This window comes from Bos javanicus, chromosome 25, assembly GCF_032452875.1.
Source record: "Bos javanicus breed banteng chromosome 25, ARS-OSU_banteng_1.0, whole genome shotgun sequence".
Classification (NCBI taxonomy): domain Eukaryota; kingdom Metazoa; phylum Chordata; class Mammalia; order Artiodactyla; family Bovidae; genus Bos; species Bos javanicus.
Window position 1 is genome coordinate 22,500,682 of NC_083892.1, and position 22,280 is coordinate 22,522,961.

At 42.7% G+C, this 22,280-nt stretch overlaps 1 protein-coding gene across 2 annotated transcripts in view; it reads left to right on the plus strand.

The window, feature by feature from the left end:
• Positions 1-22,280, plus strand: part of SLC5A11 (solute carrier family 5 member 11) — a 56,686-nt gene that overhangs the window by 17,916 nt on the left and 16,490 nt on the right. For both annotated transcript variants that reach the window (XM_061401466.1, XM_061401467.1), the window contains 6 exons: positions 1,578-1,682; positions 2,877-2,936; positions 11,915-12,019; positions 13,547-13,652; positions 14,740-14,820; positions 20,274-20,479. In XM_061401466.1, coding sequence (XP_061257450.1) covers positions 1,578-1,682; positions 2,877-2,936; positions 11,915-12,019; positions 13,547-13,652; positions 14,740-14,820; positions 20,274-20,479 — 663 coding nt within the window. The remainder of the gene's footprint in view (positions 1-1,577; positions 1,683-2,876; positions 2,937-11,914; positions 12,020-13,546; positions 13,653-14,739; positions 14,821-20,273; positions 20,480-22,280) is intronic.

The following is a 22,280-nucleotide window of genomic DNA, read 5'->3' on the forward strand; positions in this document are numbered from 1 at the left end:
CTATGGACTATAGCCCGCCAGGCTCCTCTGTCCATGGGATTCTCCAGGCAAGAATACTGGAGTAGTTGCCATTTCCTTCTCCAGGGGATCTTCCTGACCCAGGGATTGAACCTCTGTCTTTCATGTCTCCTGCACTGGCAGGCAGGTTCTTTACCAGGGAAGCCCCCAGGGAGCTTTAATTCAAGAAAAACAACGGAATCGCAATAAGAACAGGAAGCTTTGTCATGTTTCTATTGGGAATGGCTCTATTCCCATCCCCTTCTCTTCAGCTCTGCAGTAGTCTTGAAGACCAGTAGGTTAGAACAGGATTGGATCTCGTTCAAAGCCCCATTCTCATATTATTGCCAGTGTTTTACTCTAGAATGCACCCTTTGTACAACTTGTCTTTATTTGATCCAAATCAATGATCATGCAGCATGAGCAGCTTTTTATCCAGAGGTATTAGTTAAAAAACCATCAATTTGACATTGCAGCTGCCTAAGCTAATAAGGGAATTAAAATGGCACGTTAGTATCTATTTAACACAAATAGTAACAGTCCCTAAACTGAACTATAGATTCAACACAATCCCTGTCATAATTCCATCTGCATCACACCCCCGCTCCTTTTTTTGCAGAAATTGGTAAGGCAATCCTAAAATTCAGATGGAAACACCAGGGACCCAGAATAGCTGAAACAAACTTGAAAAGGAAGAAAAAAGTTGGAGGATTTAGGACTTCTCTACTTCAAAACACTGCTAGGCTATAACACTCAAGAGAGTGTGATAGTGACAGATCAATGCATAGAGTCAATGAAAACCAGGGACTAGAAAGTCAGTGGGCGGCACCACAGTCCCCTCACAAACAGTTCCCGCTCTCTCCCCCCATCATCTGTCTCTTTGTCTCTGTCTGGTTCTGTCCTCCCTTGAGCTGCCTTTTTCTGCAAGTCTTCTTCATTCTCCTCTCAGAGTGGCAGACTTGAATGTGCTATTCACCCCGCTCCCCATCCCCTTGCTACACACACACTGCCCTGGGTTACATGCCCCCCAGTCTAAGGAACCAGCAAAGATGATTTCCCAGGTCCAGATTCCCAGGAGAGAGAATGTAATTGGCTCAACTGGGGCCAGGTGCCCAAGTCTGTCTTATGTCATCAATGAAGTCCAGGAATTGGGGTCCTCAAGAACTGTTCTGCTCACTTAGAGTTCTACTAGAAGGGCTCTCCACTTTGCTAAGTGAGAAGTGGAGCTGAGGAACAACACAGGCTTCCTGATTCTCATCCTGGAGCACTTTCTACAACACCTGTTGTCCTCCCTAACCCCTAGGGATGCTGCATACAGTTGTTCGAGTTGTGCACTGCACAAGCCTAGTGGGGGGCACAATTTACATTTTAGGCATCCTAGATATGCATATTTGTTATGTCAGTTTCCTAAAGGTGGAAGTAAAAGAGTCTCGGAGAAGAGGTTTTTATTGCTAGATGAACTAGGGATGGCCCCACTTTCTCCTTTTGTCGGGGTCCCTTTGGAGTATGGGAAGAAGGGGAGTGGGAAGAAGCCACTCCAGAGCTTGGCTGCAAGATCTGACCTGTCCGTCTCCCCACAGGTGGGTGCATCCTTGTTTGCCAGCAACGTTGGAAGTGGACATTTCGTTGGCCTGGCAGGGTCAGGTGCTGCTGCGGGTCTTTCTGTAACTGCTTACGAGCTTAATGTAAGTATGTTTCCAGGGCAATGTCAGTTCAAGATTACCAAACAGGTGGATCCTGGGCGGGGGGCAGTTTTATGCATGCTCTGCTCTTCTAAATATAGTGGTGCTTTATGAAGAAACAAGCAGGAAGCATCAAGGGCATCCCTGGTTAGCAAAAATCAATTTGATCTGCAAGTCATATTGCAGGCTTCCCTGTGTTTGCTTGATGGGAGTCCATAAGGCAAATATGTGTGTGAAGAAGGCACGAGTCTCTTCTGTGCAGATGCAGAAGATACAAGGTTTTGTGGGACTGGGGGGTGTTTCTGTGTATTAGATATCAATTGCCCATCACAAAACTTATGTGGTTCCATGGTTCTTGATCTTTTTGCCACCCTGCAGATACTCAGGAGACAGGACACACTCTCTGTGTAGCAGGCTCATTCAGGATATTATTTTTACTGATTGGGAGGGGATGCACTTATTAATAGTGATCTTCATCTTCATAACAACTCATTTTTTAAGCACCTACCCTGTGCCATAGACTTAAGTACACTGCATACATCATCATATTATGGGATTCAATTACAGATTAGAACCAAACCATCTGGATTCAAATCTGGGCTCTAAAACTTACAGGCTGAGTGACCTTGGGCAAATTACTTGACCTTTCTGAGCCTCATGTATAAAACAGAGAAAATAATGGTACCTTCCATATCGGGTCATTGTGAGGATTAAATGACTTCATGCTTGTAAAGCGTGCATGGGAATGTCTGGAATATAATAAGTGCTTAGTAAGCATCGTCTTACTGATTCCCTTGCAACAACCCAGTGGCGGTGCTGCTACTCTCATTGCACAGGTGAGAAAAATGTGTCTCAGAGACCTATGTAAACTCTCCCAGCACCAGCTGTTCATCAGCATGGTCTGCCTGACCTCACAGCCTTGTTTTAACCCCTGCCCAAGGAGAGGAGGGAACACAAGGGGACAAAGTGGGATATGCAAGGTTTAGGAGACATAGCCCTGGGAGCCACTCTGCCCCACTTCATCCCCATGTTCTGTTTAGATATGGGGATGTGATGGTCCAGGGAGGGTGAGTTACTCAGTAAGTAAGAGATGGAACCAGAGCAGACCAGACTAGATTCCATCCAGACATAAGGAAATCCAAATTGTCACCACAATGCTGGGCAGGAGCTGAGTCCTGATTCTGTTTTCTCGGGCAGGGCTTATTTTTCGTGCTGATGTTGTCCTGGATCTTCCTTCCAATCTACATCACTGGTCAGGTGAGTCTGAGGGGGTCCAGGTGCTATGGACTAGGAAGATCGTTAGGGAGGGTCGGCCCTGCCTTCATCCCTTCCCTCCCAACAGCATCCCTCTGTCCTGCCAGTGGACATCCGTTACACAGTCCCCAGGAGGTTGCAGCATCGGTGAGGGGTGACTCGTGTATTAATTAGGACAATTAGGAACACTGTCCTTAGCAGTTCCCACCTAGTAATGATGGAATATTTTGAATAATGACATCAAAGATACATGCGGGGTATTCAGAGGCTAGAAGAAATGTGGGCTCAAAAAAAAATTTTTTTTGAATGTCAAAACACAAAATCACAGTCTTTTCTGAATGTTTAAGCCATAATAGATTACTGCTTTCAACACAGACACACACACCCACATGATTCAGTGATTTTTTTTCCTTCCTTTCCACCTAACACTATAATAATTGAGTTATTTCTGGCTGATGTGATATGTCAAATTTTTTATTACAAAATAGTAGTGCTTTAGACTTTTTGACAGAGGTAGTTTAAAAAAGCACTTCTGCTCTTATTGACAGCTTTCTGTCACACATACCCTCTCGACTGAATCCTGTTTTAGATATTCTACTAGGCAGACCCAGATCACACAGTATCAGTGTTATTCATCAAATAATAACTGATTTTAACTTTTTATTATGGAAACTAAAAAAATATACAAAGTAGAACTACTTAATGATCAGAAAAATCATTAAAAAAATCACTCTGTACTGGAAGTAGTGCAATCTTATGCAAAGGCAGTGAGGTAGGAATAAATAAATTATCTTGCTTGGAGATAATACTGAGTCTAAAAGCATGGCTTTTGGTCGATGGGGAGCCTGGGTCTGTCCAGCCCCTACATGGATAAAATCTCTGAGGCAGAATAACACTAAACTAGAAGTGAAGCTCTCTGGATCAGTGGGTCTTTCTTGAGCACCTTGAATAGGAAGGAGTGAAGGATGGCGGAGATGTAGTTTAAAGGTAGGGTGGCCAGATATTTTTAGCTGATGGTTTCTATTTTCTCTGTGAAGTAGAAGATGGTGTCATTTGCTGAGAGTGAGGAAGGAACTTGTGTGGTTGAAGGTTAAGAAGAGGCATGAAGAATTGAAATGATTGCTGTGGTTTGTAATAGAGAAACCTGGGGACTCCCACAGTATCACTGATTGGGGGACTGGGTATCTGTACTGTGAATATCATGCCGTGAAAAGGGCTGAAATTGACAGAATTGTGCTGCTGTGAAAGGATCTCCAGGCTTTATTGCTCAATTAAAAATTCCTGTGGCTCCAGACGTTCTTTGGTCAACATTTTATTCAAAGGGGAGATGAAGCTGATGTTAGATAATAAATGCCGCAGTGCTGAGGAGCAATAAAAAGCTACCCAATCCATTTCTATTGGGCAATAAAATAAACACAGAAAAGTGATAAGACACAGATGTGGTGCTTAACAAATTGTTGTAAAACGAATACCCAGATCGAGTCACAAAGTGTAAAGCCTCCCTCACGTGCCTTTACCAGATAGCAATGTCTTCCTTTCTTTGTGACTTTCACTGAGCTCACTCCCTTACTTTTCTTTATAGTTTTAATTGTGCACACCTAAAGAATATAGTTTAATTTTACTTTTTTGGAATGAAATGTAGTACATGGAATGGTGGGTAACATTCTTTCCTTGCGTGTACCTGGTTAATTTCCATTGCTATGTAGTATCCTGGAGTATGATTATACTCCAATATATTTGTCTCTCCTTTTGTTCACAAGCATTTAGGTTGTTCCTAATGTTAGCCTAGAGGAGAACATGGCAACCCACTCCAGTAGTCTTGCCTGGAGAACCCCATGGGCAGAGGAGCCTGGTGGGGACTGTACATGGGGTCGCAGAGTCAGACACAACTGAGAGACTAAGCACAGCACAGCACAGTGTTAGCCTGTGATGGACAGTATTGCTGATAACATTTTAAAAAATTACTTATTTATTTTTAGTTGTGCTGGGTCTGCATTGCTGCACATGGGCTTTCTCTGGTTGTGCTGAGTGGGGCTTGTTCTTCGCTGCAGTGCCTGGGCTTCTCATTGCGGTGTCTTCTTGTGTTGCAGACCACAGGCTTTAGACTGCAGGCTTAGTCATTGTGGTGCATAGACTTAGCTGCCTCACGGCATGTGGGATCTTCCCAGACCATGAACCCGTGTCCCCTGTGTTGCCAGGTGGATTCTTAACCACTGGACCACCAGGGAAGTCCTGGTAACGTTTTTATACAAGTGTCCTGATGAATATAAACATTATGTTTATGGAGGAAAATCTAACTATAGGTGGAATTTCTGGGTCATTGGATGTGTTTATCAAGTTTGGTTAGACATTGCCAAATTTCTTCCCAGAGTAGCTCTCTCAGTTTATACTCCCAGCAGCGGGGCATGCAAATTCCCTTTGCGCCATTGCTCTATGTTCTTGGCAATACTTGGTATTTTCCAGTTTTAAAATCCTTGCCAATTTGGTGACTGTGTAGTTTTCTCCCTGTGCTTTCCATTGGCAATTCTGTTTATATATTTTCTGGCCATTCAGAAGTCCTCTTTGGAAAAGTAACATGTCTAGGACTTCTGCCAACTTTTCTCTTATGTTCTACAGTTTCTTCTTATTGATAGAAGTTCTTTGTACATTCTGGAAACAAGCTGATTACATGTATTGCAAGTATCTTTGCCCCCTACTCTGTGGTTGGCATTTTAACTCTTAATGGTATTTTTTGATAAACAGATCTTTTTAAAAGCTATTTTATTCAAGTACGGTTGATTTGCAATGTTGTGTTCATTTCTGCTGTATAGCAAATTGATGCAGTTATCAGATCAGATCAGATCAAATCAGTCATTCAGTCGTATCCAACTCTTTGCGACCCCATGAATCGCAGCACGCCAGGCCTCCCTGTCCATCACCAACTCCCGGAGTTCAGTTATATGTGTGTATATATATATATATATATATTATATATATATATATTCTTTTTCATATTCTTTTCCATTACGGTTAATCATAGGATGCTGAATGTAGCTCCCTGTGCTATACAGGAGGACCTTGTTGTTCATCCATTCTACAGATGAGTTTGCATCTGCTAACCCCAAATTCCCAATCCACCCCTCCCCCACTCCTCACCCCCTTTGCAACCACAAGCCTGTTCTCCGTCTGAGTCTATTTCTGTTTTGTAGATAAGTTCATTTATGTCATACTTTAGATGTCAAATATGTTATATTATACAATATTTGTTCTCTCTCTGACTTACTTCACTAGTATGATCATCTCTAGGTGCATAAATGTTGCTGCAAATGGCATTATTTCATTCTTTTTTATGACTGTGTGATATTCCATTGTATACATATATCACATCTTCTTTATCCACTTGTTTGTTGATGGACATTTAGCTTGCTTCCATGTCTTGACTGTTTTAAATAATACTGCTGTGAACATGGTTGCATGTGTCTTTTTGAATTATAATCTTTTCTGACATACATGCCCAGGAGTGGGATTGCTGGATTATACAATAACTCTACATTTAGTTTTCTAAGGAAACTCTACTTCCCTTGTGGCTCAGCTGGTAAAGAATCCACCTGCAATGCAGGAGACCTGGGTTCGATCCCTGGTTTGGGAAGATCCCCTGGAGAAGGGAAAGGCTACCCACTCCAGTATTCTGGCCTGGAGAATTCCATGGACCTTGATTCCATGGGGTCACAAAGAGTCGGACACAACTGAGCAACTTTCACTCACTCAAGGAACCTCCGTACTGTTTTCCATAGTGAGTGTACCAATTTACATTGCCATCAATAGTGTAAGAGGGTTCTCTTTAACAGATCTTAATTTTAATGTTGTTCCATTTACCACTTTTCCTTAATTACTGCCTTTTTATCTTATTTTAAAAATATTTTCCTATTCAAAGGTCATAAAGATATTCTTCTGTATTACCATCTAGAACTTTTTATTTTTAAGTCAATTATCCACCTAGGATTGACTTTTGTATACCATGTTTTGAGACTAGGATGATGCTAATTTTATCCATCAAGAAAATTATAGACCAATTTTACTTTTGAATATGGAAAATGACTCCTACTCTTTAGAGATCCACCCTATTCTCCATCCACAGTATACTCCTGTCAGTTCATTCATTTATTCGTTCTTTGAAGACGGATTTATTGAGCTGTATGCGAACTGTATTCCAGACAGTATTTAACAGTTCCTCATCCTCACCAGGCTCTGCATCACCAGCCTAATGCAAAACTTTCCCCTCTTCTTGTAAAGTTTCCTTTTCCTTTGTGGTTTGGTTAGCTCCTATCATCTGTCCAATTCCTACTTTAAGCAACTCTTCCTCCAGGAAGCCCTGTCTGGAGGGCTAACCTTTCTGGTTAGGTTAAGTCTTCTCCTTCGTTTGCCGCCATGGCTGTTGTGTATTTGCTTGTGTGATTATCAAATTAAAAACCTCTCCCATTAGACTGTGTCTCTCCCACTATACGTTCTCAACATTAGCAGTGGTGACATTTGGGGCAGGCTAATTCTCTTTTTTTAAATATCTATTTATTTGACTGTGTTGGGTCTCAGTTGCCACACATGGGATCTAGTTCCCTGACCAGAGGTTGAACTCAGGCCCCCTGCATTGAGAACGCAGAGTCTTGGCTAATGGAACACCAGAGAAGCCCCTGGACCAGGATAAGTCTTTGCTGTGTGTGTGTATATGCATGTGTGAGGGGTGGTCTGTGCATTTTAGGATGTTTTCTCAGCATCCCCTATCTCTATCCACTAGATGACAATTAGTGTTAGTGATAGTCGCTCAGTCGTGCCTGACTCTTTGTGACCCCATGTACTGCAGCCCACCAGGCTCCTCTGTCCATGAGATTTTCCAGGCAAGGATACTGGAGTGGGGTTGCCATTTCCTTCTCCAGGGGATCTTCCCAACCCAGGGATCGAACCCGGGTCTCCTGCACTGCAGGCAGATTTTTTACCAACTGAGCTACAACTAGATGACAATAGCACCCTTCAAATTGTGGCAGCCACAGCGTCTCCAGACATTGCCGCATGTTCCCTGGGGAGATAGGAAATCTTCTTTCCATTGAGGGCCACTGCAGTAGACTGTGTGTCTCTCTCATTAGATCGTAAGCTCCAGGAGGGCAGGAACCAGTTTTGGTTTCTCTCAGTGTCTAGAATAAGGTCTGGGGACTTCCTTGGTGGTCCAGTGGTTTAGAATCTGCTTGCCAGTGCAGAGGACATGGGTTTGATCCCTGGTCGAGGAAGATGCTATGTGCCACAGGGCAACTAAGCCTGTGGCCCACAACTTCTAAGCCTGCACACTTAGAGACCATATGCTGCAACAAGAGATGCCGCTGCAATCAAAAGCCTGCACACGCGGCAGCAAAGAGGGCAGCCAAAAGTAAATAGTGTCCGATACATAGTGGATACTTGAAAAATATTTGTTGAAGCTACTCAGTAGCAGGGTCCATGATTTCAGAAGGAATCAAAAGGCAGGATGAGCTGACATTCAAAAGAAGAGGCACCATTTAGGGACTGAAAATCTCAGTCAAGTGCCAAAGCCAGGGTCATCAGGCTGAGCAAATGAGATGGTGGCATTGATGAAAACTTTGGGGATTGGAGGTGAATGGAGTCCTGGAGATGACGAGGTTTGGATACTGGCCAGAGAAATGAGTTGTTGAGGTGGAAATGCCTGTCTGTTGTTGGGGCTAGGACATTGTACAAGGTGTTCCATGTAGGTTCTCTGCACTGTCCTTGAAACTGCTTCCAGACTGGGGGAAAGCCTAGAAAGAGGGCAAGACCACAAAGGAACTGAAATTCTCATTGGCTGCTAAACAGGGTTCTGGGGAGGGTTGGGGTGAGCGGAGGTTGCTATGGCTGATGACATGGCTTTCCGAGGAAGAGGGAGGGGTTTCCCATGAGGATGGAGTGTGGCGGTCTGGATCTGATTCAAGGGAGAGTAAGACAGATGCTGACGTCCTCTCGCCACCCTCCATCCTCAGGAGATGAGGAGCCCCCAGAGCATGGAACTCAGGAGGTCCTCTCTTGGGGCAGCTGTCATTGGCTGTGTTTATTTCCTGTTAATGTTCACCCAGCAACACTCATAGGGTGGTTCCTGTGTCAACAGTCATTCACATCTCTGTCTCTCAACCTTGTTTTCTTCCAAATTGCCTTCTCAGCCACTTTACAACAAACAGCCTGGGCGCTGCCTCCCATCTGTCAGCTAGCATCACGTTTCTCCCCAGAGTTTGATTTCTAGATACCGGTGCTGCTCACTTTCTGATGACTTTCATGCCTCCTTCCTCTCTTAGCTCATTAGAAACGTCCTGCATGTAGTAGGCTGTGCAGCTCTCTGTAGATGGAAATGGAGGTCAATTGATAATAAAGGCTGTCAGCCAAGGATAGGAATGTCGCTCTCCAGCAAGACCCGCTGATGGTTGTCATTCACAGACCAGAGAGTGAATCCGCTTGAGCAGCAGCGTCCTTGATCCACTTATCTGAATGGGCCGAAGCTTTCATGCTCTCTCTCTAATTAGCTCTGACACCATCACCAGAGGGCTTCCCAGGTCCCTCAGTGGTAAAGAATCCGCCTGCCAAGCAGGAGATGTCGGTTTGATCCTGGAGTCAGGAAGATCCCCTGGAGAAGGAGATGGCAACCCACTCCAGTATTCTTGCTTGGGAAATCCTATGGACAGAGGAGGCTGGTGGGCTACAGTCCATGGGGTCGCAAAAGAGTCGGACACGACTTAGCAACTGACGAACAACAACAAACCATCACCAACAGTGTGTCCATTCAGTGCGGTTTGATTGAATCCCCCTGTGTGTTATTCCCTGATAGTGCCAGACTTTAGTGCCATGTGCTTCAGGAAAAACCCCTGTTTGCCTTGCAACAAATCAGAAGGTTGAGACAAGACATTCACCGGGGTCAGAACCCCTAAATGCCCTTTCAGGGATGGGGGAGGGAAGAGATACTTTTTAAGTTTTTAAAATTTCAAGGTGTTCATTTATTTACTTCTATGGGCTCCCCTGGTGGCTCAGTCGGTAAAGAATCTGCCTGCAATGTGGGAGACCTGGGTTTGGATTGGGAAGATCCCCTGGAGGAGGGCATGGCAACCCTCTCGAGTATTCTTGCCTGGAGAATCCCCATGGACAGAGGAGCCTGGCGGGGTGCAATCGATGGGGTCACAAAGAGTTGGACGCAACTGAGCACATACATATTTATTTCTAGAGTTCAATTTTTTGGCCAGTATTTTATTATGAAAAGATTTTCAAACATACATTAATGTTGAAATAATTTTACACTGTACACCCTTATAGTCTTGAATACCCAGGTTTTACTATTAACAATTTGGCATTCTTTTTTTTTTTTTAATTTATTAATTTGGCTGCTTTGGGTCTTCGTTGTGGCAGGCAGGATCTTTAGCTGCAGCATGCAAACCCTTAACTGTGGCATGTGGGACCTAGTTCCCAGACCAGGGATCGAACCCAGGTCCACTACATAGCCACTGGAGCACCAGGGAAGTCTCAGTTTATCATTCTTAAATCAAGTCTGGCTATCCAGTTTCTCCCAGTCTCCCCTCCGAGCTTCTTCTGCCTTCACATCTGACCTTGGGGTGGATGGTTGGCTGTCTGTCAGCTCATGTTTTGGTACCCATTAGTCTCTCCCTGGGTTGGACTGGGAAACATCCAAGCAGCAGCAGCCTGGAAAAGGGGCTGCAAACATTTCTGTGACTATAATCAGCTCTCTTTCCTTCTCCATCTGAGATCTAGGATCTCATGAAAGAAAAGTTTTTGGTTTGAGGTTCTTTTGTCCAAACACAGCATCCTCTGAACCCAAGTCTGGGGGTACAGTGAGGAGATTGGGAAAGGACATGCCATCCCCCAAGAAAAGTATCACCCAAATAATGGTTTTCATCAGCATGACCCAGCCCCTGGGGTGCCCCATATGGCAAGGACAGCCAGCCTGGGACCACCCATCTGGACCATGGGCGAGCCACTCACTCAGTGCTGCCCTGGTCTCTCTGCTGTCTCCGGAATGTGCACATTTTGCTTTTAGGATTCTGTGTTCCTGGTAACCTGGTTAACAGTTTAGAGCAATTTTCCCAAAGTTTAGAGCAAGGACAAATGGAGATTGTTGAGATGATTTTATGCATTAGATATGGAGCCAACAACACTGAATCATCTAGAGAAGTTATTGCCTCCTCCATTGTCTTCAATGAGCTCAAGGGTAATGTCTCATGTTGGTGTTAGTGTGCTTTTAACATCTGTCCAACACTTTTCTGATGACTTTTTTTTTTTAAAAGAGTAGGTTCCAGGCCCAGGGTTTTTTGTGTGCAAGAGGAAGGCACCAGAAATGAATAGAACATAAATGAGTTATTTTATTATCAATGTGTATATTTTTGCTGGTTTCCTTAAGTTTAGGATTGATTTTTCCATTCACAGTAGTGATTTGCATTGTTATTTATAGATGTGAGTGTGTGTGTGTGTGTGTGTGTTCAGTTGTGTCTGGATTCCTTGTGACCCCATGGACTGTAGCCCACCAGGCTCCTCTGTCCATGGGATTCTCTAGGCAAGAATAAAGAGTACTGGAGTGGGTTGCCATTTCCTTCTCTTTTTAGATGTTTATTTAAATGTAAACATGATAAAGCAATTATCCTTTAATTAAAAAAAATAAATATAAAAAAATAAACATGAGTTGGTTTAAAGAAAAACATTGTTTTATAGTAACATTTATAAGTTTTATAACATAACATTAATAACACAGATGGCAAAAATTGGGATAGGATATACATTTGGCATATATGATAGTTAAGTACATAGCTCTTCACAGAACCCCAATTCATCCTCACCCCACCCTTTGGTCCCCACTTTCTCCTCCCTCTTAAGTCTCCCACTGAGAATCCCAAGAAGACCATCTGTGCTTCTGAGTTTGGGGAGGAGGGGGAGGAAGGGCTGCTGGGTGGCAAAAGCTCAGCTCTGGTCCCCAGGTCACCACGATGCCAGAGTACCTACGGAAACGTTTTGGTGGCAACAGGATTCCCATCATCCTGGCTGTGCTCTACCTGTTTATCTACATCTTCACCAAGATCTCGGTAAGACGGGGATGCAGCCGGTGAGAAGCTCATTACAGCCCATTGCTGGTGGCGTCCGCTGCCTGTCCACATTCTTCTCTTATTGAGGAAGCTTCTGGGAGGTTCTAGGAAGATGGGAGGGGTGGAAACAAAGAGCAAGCAGGGGCAGAGTAAGTATGGGGAAAAGGTGGAGAGGACTCCTCCCCTGTCTCCTGCCAAAGCTTCTTCAGCAACATCTCAGGATGGCGCCCGACACTGAATGGGACTCCGAGAGCCCTGGGGTGAGTCTGTCATTTTCCTCCTGGGATCAGGCAGTTATCAGCTATGAGTCATATGTGCTGACAGCCATTCAATCTGTCCCACCCCGACCTTTGGATAGGCAGATCTCCTGGAAAGCAGCCAAGAGCAGATGCTTGGCAATCTCCAGGAGGTGCGGCTCGGCCTGACTCACAGGATGCCATCTTCTCTTCAATCTGGAACTGGGGGAGACCTTGTCCGGTGTGAGGTGGTGTGGGGCGGGGTACAGGAATTCCATTACATTTGAACAACTATAACTGACTGTCTGCCAGCTCCAGATGTGAAAGAAAGACTTAGAAGGACAACACTTGCTCTCATCCTGGTGGGAATCTACAGACGTGGGGAAGCCTTCCCAAGGGAAGTTACATGTGAGAACGATGCTGAGAAAATATAGAGAAAGAGGAACTGGCATTCCAGATAGATGGACAGAACATGCAACTTTGACTTGTTAGGGAAACGGTATATTTCAGCATGCCTGGGGGACTGGGAGCATGAAGTGAGTAAAGGAAATGAAATCAAGTGGCAGGCAAACTGTGAAGCACCTGGCATAGAGCTCTAACTTATTTGGACATTATCTGAGGGGCTCTTGAGAGTCCCTTGGACAGAAGGAGATCAAACTAGTCAATCCTCAAGGAATACTCATTGGGAGGACTGATGCTGAAGCTGATCTTCAATACTTTGGCTACCTGATGCAAAGAGCCGACTCATTGGAAAAGACCTTGATGTTGGGAAAGATTGAAGGCAGGAGGAGAAGTGGGCAAAAGAGGGTGAGATGGTTGGATGGCATCACTGACTCAATGGACATGAGTTTCAGCAAACTCCGGAAGACAGTGAAGGACAGGGAAGCCTGGTGTGCTGCAGTTCGTGGGGTTGCAAAGAGTCAGACACAACTTAGCAATTGAACAACAATCTTGGGGGCAAGTAGGGAGCCACTGAAGAGTTTTGATGAGGAGGAGAGGATGAGATGATCATGATGGTATTTGATAAGGCTGCAGTGTGGAGGATGGAGTGTAAGCAGATCAAGAAGAGAAGCAGGAAGACCACTGAGGAACCTGTATTAGCCTAGTGAAGGGATCTCAAACATAATCACCCATAGGGTTCCCATTTGAGACCCTTGATCGGGGAAGAGATAGGTGAAGAAAGGATAACATACGATGTTTCTGTGTTTCTCAGAATCAAGGCTAGGGCCTGAGCCTGGGGAAATTGTGCTAAAATGTCCACTCATTCATACACCCATCGACTTCTCTCCAGGTGGACATGTATGCAGGTGCCATCTTCATTCAGCAGTCTTTGCATGTGAATCTCTACTTGGCCATAGTCGGGTTGCTGGCCGTCACAGCTCTATACACCATCGCAGGTACGACTGGACAAGGGGTGCTGCTGGGAGAGGTGGTGGGCAGGAGCTGTGATCCATCCTATCTTTTCCTGGCCTGTCTTCTGATGTTCCAGTATGCTAAGACCTTGCCTTCATGAACTCTCAATCTGTTACCCTGGAATATATGATTTCTCTTGGCCATTGTCCAGAGGGAAAAGATAGTCTGATGGAAGGGAGGATTTCAAAATGTGCCATACCTGCATAAAGCTATTTTCCATTTATTTCTTTAAGAACTTTTCCTTAGAACCTACTAAATGCTGAGCAGGTGTATTCACAAGCACAGTGCACAGCTGGACCACAAACCACTGCAATTTTGGAGCCTGAGGCTCGTCTTTTCCCCTAAGACTTGCATCCCAGAAGAGTGGCTGGTGGGGAGCAGGGCCTTGATATGTATCTGCTTTTTCTTTTTTATAATATTTATTTATCTGACATGCTGGGTCTTCACTGTCGCACACGGGTTTTCTCTAGTTGTGGTTACTCTCTGGTTTCAGCGCATGGGCTTCTCATTGTGGTGGCTTCTCTCATTGTGGAGGAAAGGCTCTAGGATGAGAGGGCTTCAGTAGCTGTGGCACACGGGCTTAGTTGCTCTGCAGCATGTGGGATCTTCCTGGACCAGGGATCGAACCCATGTTCTCTGCGCTGGCAGGCAGATTCTTATCCACTGGGCCACCAGGGAAGTCCTGGACTGGGCTTCTTAAAGAAGCATAGTAGTCTTAGGACAACACAAGAACAAGAGCAGGGGCTGCAGGGGCCCCTTGAGGCCCAGGCTTGAAGCTCCATAATATCCCTCTCCACCATATCTATTGGTTAAAGCAAGCCATTTGGCCAAGCCAATTTAAGAGGAAGAGAAATCAACTTCACCTCAATATGAAAGGACAGCAAAGCTACATGACAAAGTGGGCAGGCACATGAGAAATGGATCCTGCTGTGGCCATCTTTGCAAAGAGTCAACACTAAGACCTTTGTCCCTTCAGGTCCTGAATTTCAAAGTTTCCTCTGCCACCTACCCAGAATAACTCCTCTCCATCAGAGTACCTGACCATCACCTCTGTGCTCATCTCCCGTCTAGGTGGCCTGGCAGCTGTGATCTACACGGATGCTCTACAGACTCTGATCATGCTTATAGGAGCGCTCATCCTGATGGGCTACAGTAAGTGGGGTCCCAGGGTCATTTGGGTGGATGACAGCACCTCTCTCAAGAAGGGACATCTGGTTTCTTCATAGTTTCAAACCCAGCTGGGAGATTCCTGCTTGAGGCATTGGTTATTTTAGCTGGAAGAGAACTGTGCTTATCATGGAAACTTAACTATTTCTTAAGGAAAAATTAATAGAACTTCTTATACTGGTGTGGATAAATAAATAACAAAATAAAAGGAAGTAAAGGAATCGTTCTTCCTTACAGGAAAATTCCAATTAATAAATGCACGTGGGGTGAGGGAAATAGAATAACACCATTAGAACACCATAGTAATAACTGCTACAGGCAAAAGCCAATGATAAATGCTGAAGTTAGCAAGTGAAAGTTTATGAAGAAATAGCATATTTGCTTGGTCTCGAAGCATCAAATCCAAAATATTTGTTCATTACAAGGGGACATACATCCACTTTACAGTGGAGAAGCATGGCACCACTGTACTAAGTGATCAAGATATAGTAACTGATAACACAATAATCAGGTGTACCCATATGTAGCTTCTGATATGGTCACTGAGGACACAATCACCTCTGTGCCATTCTTGCTGAAATATATACCCTCAACTTCATCGTTTATAAACATCAGACAAAGTGAGGGACATTTTACAAACTACAATGATCAGTATTCTTCAAAAGCATCAGGGGCATGAAAAATAAAGACAGACTGAAGAACTACGAAGAGAGGAGGAAAATAAAGAGACACAATGAATAAACACAGTGTAGGATCCTGATCTGACTTCCAGAAGAGGAAAAGAACATGAGCGGTGCGATCGGAACAGCTTCTATTGTGGTTAATGGTAATGCACCCATGTTAATTTCTTAGTTTCCGTAATACTAGGAGAAGGGTGTATGGAAACTCTCTGTGCTACTTATACAACTCTTCTGTATGTCTATAGTTATCTCAAAATTAAAAGTTCAAAAATTAATAAGTATTAAAACCCTTGTGATCTGGATGTGCTATCATTTAATGCTCACAGCAACCCAATGGTATTGGTATTACTGTTGTTCCCTTTGTTGGATGAGAAAATTAGGGCACCAACTGTCAGAAAGTTGCCCAATGTCACAAAGCCAGAATTCAAAGCCAGGATTCAAGCCCCAGTCAGACTGACCTCCGATCTCACCCTCTTCCTTCCCTATCACACTGGCTGGTGATAAGAGTAGGGAGATAATGTGGGTAATAACTTTATTGGGAAGAGTCTAGGAGCAGGAGTCAAAGAGTGTAGGCAAGAATTTTTACCTTAACTTTGTGTCTTTCTGCACAGTTATGCAGAATGTTGTGCATGCGTTACTTTTACCTTTCAAACAACATTTTAAAAAAATCATGGAATAATAAATTAGTTTCACACACACACACACACACAAAAAACAGCAATAAGACTTGCTTATTATAAACTGTATCAGGAAATGTTCTGGATCCTTACAAAGAAGAAAAACTTCACTGATTTATATAAAGAAGAAAACAAATGAGTAATAAATATATAAAGACACATGTTCAGCCTCACTAGATAAATGTTGAGTGTGGTTGCTATCATAATATTTTGAATCTCCCAGGGCCACATAAGTGACTCATAACACTCTCGGGTTTTGGAGGCAAAAGAGCCAAAAGATAGACCTTCACATGGTTTGCTATTTAGCCAACTTCCTGATCTCTTTTCCTAAATATGGGGTCTCAATGAGGAAGTTCCACTATTTAATTCATTATGATCAGTCAGGAGAGAGATAACCGATTCACCTTCAGCAATCTTCCTCATTCTGCTATATCTAGCAGACTTTCTCCTAAGGTATCTGCAGGTTTTTAAATGTGGAAAACTGATTGACAATATATGCTTGATTTTCTTTCTTTCTTTTTTTTAATCATAAAGCTTATTTTATTTTTTAAAATTAATCTTTATTGGAATATAGTTGATTTACCGTGCTGTGTGAGTTTCTGCTGTACAGCAACATCAATCAGTCATATATATAATATATATATATTATATATATGTATAGCCACTCTTTTTAAGACTCTTTTCCCATGTAAATTATTACAGAGTATTTAGGAGAGTTGCCTGTGCTATGCAGTAGGTTCTTTTTAGTTATCTATTTAATATATAGTGATTTGTATATGTCAATTTGAATCCCCTTGTTTATCATGGTTTTATTTCTGTGCCTTTAAAAATGTATTTATTTATTTATTGGTTGTGCTGGGTCTTCATTGCTGTGTGGGCTTTTCTGTAGTTCCAGCGAGGGGGGCTACTTTCTAATTGTGGTGTGCTGGCTTCTCATTGCAGTGGTTTCTCTTGTTGCTGAGCATAGGCGCTAGGGTGCACAGGCTTCAGCAGCTGTGGTATGAGGGCTCAGCAGTTGTGGTTTCTGGGCTCTAGAGCACAGCCTAAATAGTTGTGGTGAGAGGGCTTAGTTGCCCTGTGGCATGCGGAATCTTTCCAGACCAGGAATCTAACTCACGTCTCCTGCATTGGCAGGTGAAGTCTTTGCCACTGGGTCACCAGGAAAGTCCTGTTTTTGTGCTCTGAATTCTGTTCCATTGGTCTACAGGACTGCTTTTTCCTAATATCATACTGTTTTGATTACTATAGCTTTGTAATATAGTTTGACATCAGAAAATGTGATGCTTCCAGCTTTGATCTTTCTCAAGGTTGCTTTGGCTATTCAGGATCCTTTGTGGTTCCATGTAAATGCTAGGATTGTTTGTTTTTTCCTTTCTTTCTTCTATTTCTGTGAAAAATGCCATTGAAATTTAGATAGGGATTTCATTGCATCTGTGGATCACATTGAGTAGTATGGACATTTTAACAATCTTGATCTTCCAGTCCATTTAACATGGAGTATCTGTCCACTTATTTGTGTCTTCTTCAATTTCTTTTATCACTCTTATTTATTGTTTTCAGTGTACAGATCTTTTCACCTCCTTGATTAAATTGATTCCTATTTTATTCTTTTAGATGCAATTAGAAACAATATTGCTTTCTTTTCATTGAAGTATAGTCAATTTACAGTATTGTATTAGTTTGAGGTGTAAATATATATGTGTATATATATTCAGATTATTTTCCATTATAGATTATAAATTATTTAATATAGTGCCCTGTGCTATACAGTAAATTCATGTTGTTTATTTCATATGTAGTAATGTGTATTGGTACTATTTTCTGAATATCTCTTTCCAATAGTATCTGCTTATGTGTTTGGTTACCCAGTTGTGTCCAGCTATTTGTGACCCCATGGACTGTAGCCCACCAGGCTCCTCTCTTCCATGGGGATTTTCCAGGCAAGACCACTGGAGTGGGTGGCCATGCCCTTCTCCAGGGGATGTTCCCAACCCAGGGATCAAACCCAGGTCTCCCACATTGCAGGCGTATTCTTTACTGTCTAAGCCACCAGGGAGGCCTGAATAGTATATAGAAACACAATTGATTATTGCATATTGATTTTGTATTCTGCAGCTTTACTAGATTCATTCATTTATTAGTTTTAACTGTTTTTGGTGGAATCTTTAGGATTTTTTATATATAATATATTATCAGCAAACAGGGACAACTTATTTTCAAATATTGGAGATTTTTCTGATATATTTCTGTTATTTTTTGTTTAATTCCATTACAATAATAGAATATATTTTGTATGATGTTATTTCTTATTAATTTATTGAGGTTTGTTTTATGGCCAGAAACATTGCCTATTTTGATGAACCTTCCCAGAGTACTTGAGAAGAATATGTATTCTGCTATTGTTGGGTGTAGTGCTTTATAAATTTCAATTGGGTCAACTTGGTTGATAGTGTTGTATAAATCTTCTTTATCTGTATAAATATTTTTGTCTTATTTTTCCATCAACCACTAAAAAGGGGGTATTGAGGTCTCCAACTATAATAGTTGACTTCTTTCTCTTCTTAGGATTGTTATGAGCTCTTGGTGAACTGACCTCCTTATCATTATGTGGTGTTCCTGTCTATCCTTGGTTGTATTCTTTGCTCTGGAGTCTAATTTGTCTAATATTAATATAGTCTGTCTAGCTTTCTCTTGACTTGAATGGTATATATTCAAGGTCCAATTACTGATAATTGGACCACAAACAATTATCCTTCCCTCCCACTACCACAAAATAATTTTTCAGGGAAAAAAGCATGACAAAAATGTATCATCAAAAATATTTTCCACCCAGTAGCCACTGTTTACCACACTCTTCCACAAAAATAAGCCAGGCTGCTGGTTACATATCATTCTTACCCAGATGGTAACACCAACCCCTTCTCTTCCATACCAAGAAACAAACAAACAAAAAATACCCAAGAAAAGAAATGAAACAAAAAAGACAAACACAATCTTCCAGAACATAATCCAGTGAGAGCAGTGTTATTTTGGGGATAACCTTGAATCCTTTCGATTAATATAACGAAGCAAATTATCTGCAAACTAGAGTGCTTTATTATTTTTTATAGACAACTCATGCTTGTGCCAGATGCTGTGCATTTTATATGCAGAATCTCACTTAGTCCTTGCTCCAGTGCTGTGAGGTTGGCACTTTATTATTACCACTCGCAGATGAAAAACTGAATCTCAGATGGAGAAATGACTTTCTCAAGGCCATAGGTTACTTGGACCACTCTTGAAACACCATAAATTGGGATAGCTGAGAAGAAGTTTAGAGGTGAAAGTATGTTTCCTTAAGGCAGAGTTTCTTAAAGTGGGGTCCATGGACAGAAGGTACAGGTTTTGTGAACCTTGGATGGGAAAGAAATCCATCTGTTTTCACAAATCTATCAGTGACATTTAGCATCTTTCAGTTATTAGCATAGGCAGCTCACCACAGGGATATTAGCAATATCTGTGACTTTGAAACCAAAATATAACCCTGATGTTTTTATCCAAATGTTTTTATAATTGCTGCTGATGTGTTGAAACACTGTCTGTGTCCATGGTTACTTTAAAACTAGATTGTTATTTGACCCACTGTGGAGTCTTTGTATTTAATGGTGCAAATAAATAAATTACTATGTCTTAGTTCTCATGGTTTGATGAGTGCCTTCGATGTATTTGGCTTCCTTTATAATTGATGTATTTTGTATTAGGAGGAAATGGCAACCTACTCCAACATTCTCATCTGGGAAATCCCATAGACAGAGGTGGCTGGCGGACTATAGTCCACGGAGTTGCAAGAGTCAGACACGACTTAGTGACTAAACGACAATTTTGTATTATATATTTAGAAATATTATTCTAAGAAGCAATCCATAGTCACTACCAAAGGCATTAAAAAAATGTTTTTTTAAAATAGGAGGCTAAGAAGCTCTAAGTCAATTAACTTTGCTGTGGTTCTAAGTAGGATTTCACCAATCTCCGACTATTCCCTTATGAGCTGCTGTGGATCAATCTGAGTTCCTGGCAAATTTGGGCTTCCTCTCAATTCTAGGTTTTGCTGCAGTTGGTGGGTTGGAAGGCTTGGAGGAGAAATATTTTTTGGCAATGGCCAGCAACCGGAGCGGGAACAGCAGCTGCGGGTTGCCCCGGGAAGATGCCTTCCATATTTTCCGAGACCCAGTGACGTCTGATCTCCCATGGCCCGGGATCCTATTTGGAATGTCCATCCCGTCTCTCTGGTATTGGTGCACGGATCAGGTACAGGGCAGCAGGCTGAGCCCCCGGAATGCTTCCTTGGGGTGTCTAGAAGCTGGGTTTTTGTCCTTCCCCTATCTGTTCTCTTATTTCTCTACTACTCTACACATTATCTGCTTATTCTTGCTCATATGGCAAATCCGAAGCTGCTGCTTTTTGCAAAGGGAAAACTTGATACATCCTGCTGAATGTCTGGAAAGACCCAGTAAGCAAAAGCGATGATATATTTTAAATGGAGGTTTTAGCTGACATTGGTATTATTTGCTCCACAAATACTGTACCAGCTGCTTGGAAGTCACAGGTAAACAAGGACACTCGGTCCTTGTAGAACTCACTTTCTTCTGACAGAAGTAGACGGCAGTAAATAAATAAATGGAACAGTACAAGGTGATAACTGTCATTAAAAAAAAAAAAAAAAGGAGGTTGAGAGTGTGAGAGTGACATTTAAAAATAGGGTGGTCAGGAGAATCATGGTTGAGAAGTGACCTTTGGCAAAGGAGGAGAGCAAGTGGGTTCTGGTGATTGTCAAGGAAGAGAGTTTGGGGCAGAGGGACCCACCAAAGCCAATCCCTTAAAGCAAATATATAACTGGTGTAAAAAAAAGAAATTAGAAAGGCAAAAGACACTGCTGTGGGTAAAATAAGCCTTTTGTGTTAAAAGGTTGGGTGGGGATAGAATCCGTATTTGCATTTGCTTGTATTTGCTGAAGAGCTTCCCAGGTGGTGCTAGTGCTAAAGAACCCACCTGCCAACGCAGGAGACATAAGAGACGCTGGTTCAATCCCTGGGTTGGGAAGATCCCCTGGAGGAGGAGATGGCAGCCCCACTAGTATTCATGCCTGGAGAATTCCATGGACAGAGGAGCCTGGTGGGCTGCAGTCCATAGGGTTGCAAAGAGCCAGACACGACTGAGCGACTGAAAGAGCACGGGCGCACACGTGAATGTGCTGAGGGAAACTCCAGATGGATTACCTAAAACTGAGGGCGATTACTTCCGGGGGTAGGTGTGCCAGGAAGGACGGGAGCTATTTCACTGCACACCTTTTTATACTTTCTCAGATTTCAAGCCCGTGAATATGTCATCTATTGAAATTGGTTTTTCCATTACATTAAAGATCAGCAATCTGTGTGCCATTTTGGAAGCTGTATTTCATATTCAGAGCTGATGAGACTTTAACCAAAATAATGATCATGGAGCTGGGCCACTGAATTGGTACAGGAGGCACTGCAGAGAGTGAACCTCGGTCACCCCATGGGTGAGAACGCCTCTGAGTGAAGAGCTAAAACCCAAGCCAGAGATGGGTACAGTGTTGCCCCTTTAGAAAGTCACTCTCAAAAAAAAGAAAAAGAAAAAGAAAATCACTCTCCCCTCTTGACCCTCTCCCCTGATCTTTTCCTTAGCAAATATTGGCTGGAGAGTTCAGCCAATATTCAGCCCATCTGAACTGGGCAGGAGACAGTTCAGATGCAGGCTTGAGCCTGGGCTTTCTAAACCTTAACAGGCTTGGACTGAAGTTCAGGTGGCATAACTTTGTTTAATATCTTCAGCCTCTGTTTTCTCATTAGTGGGATTACTAATAATTGTAAAAGACAGAAGCACTGGGAATTTGCTCATAGTCCTTTCTGTTGCAGGGGCATTTAATAAACTGTTAAAATCATTTACATTTTTGCTATGATTTTATGCTACTGCTCTTGACACAGGTCACCAGCTTATATTTATTAATCACTACGAATATTTCCTTGAGATGCCTCACCCCCTCACTAGCTGGGATTTCAGTGTACATCCCTTGAAGCCCACCTTCAAC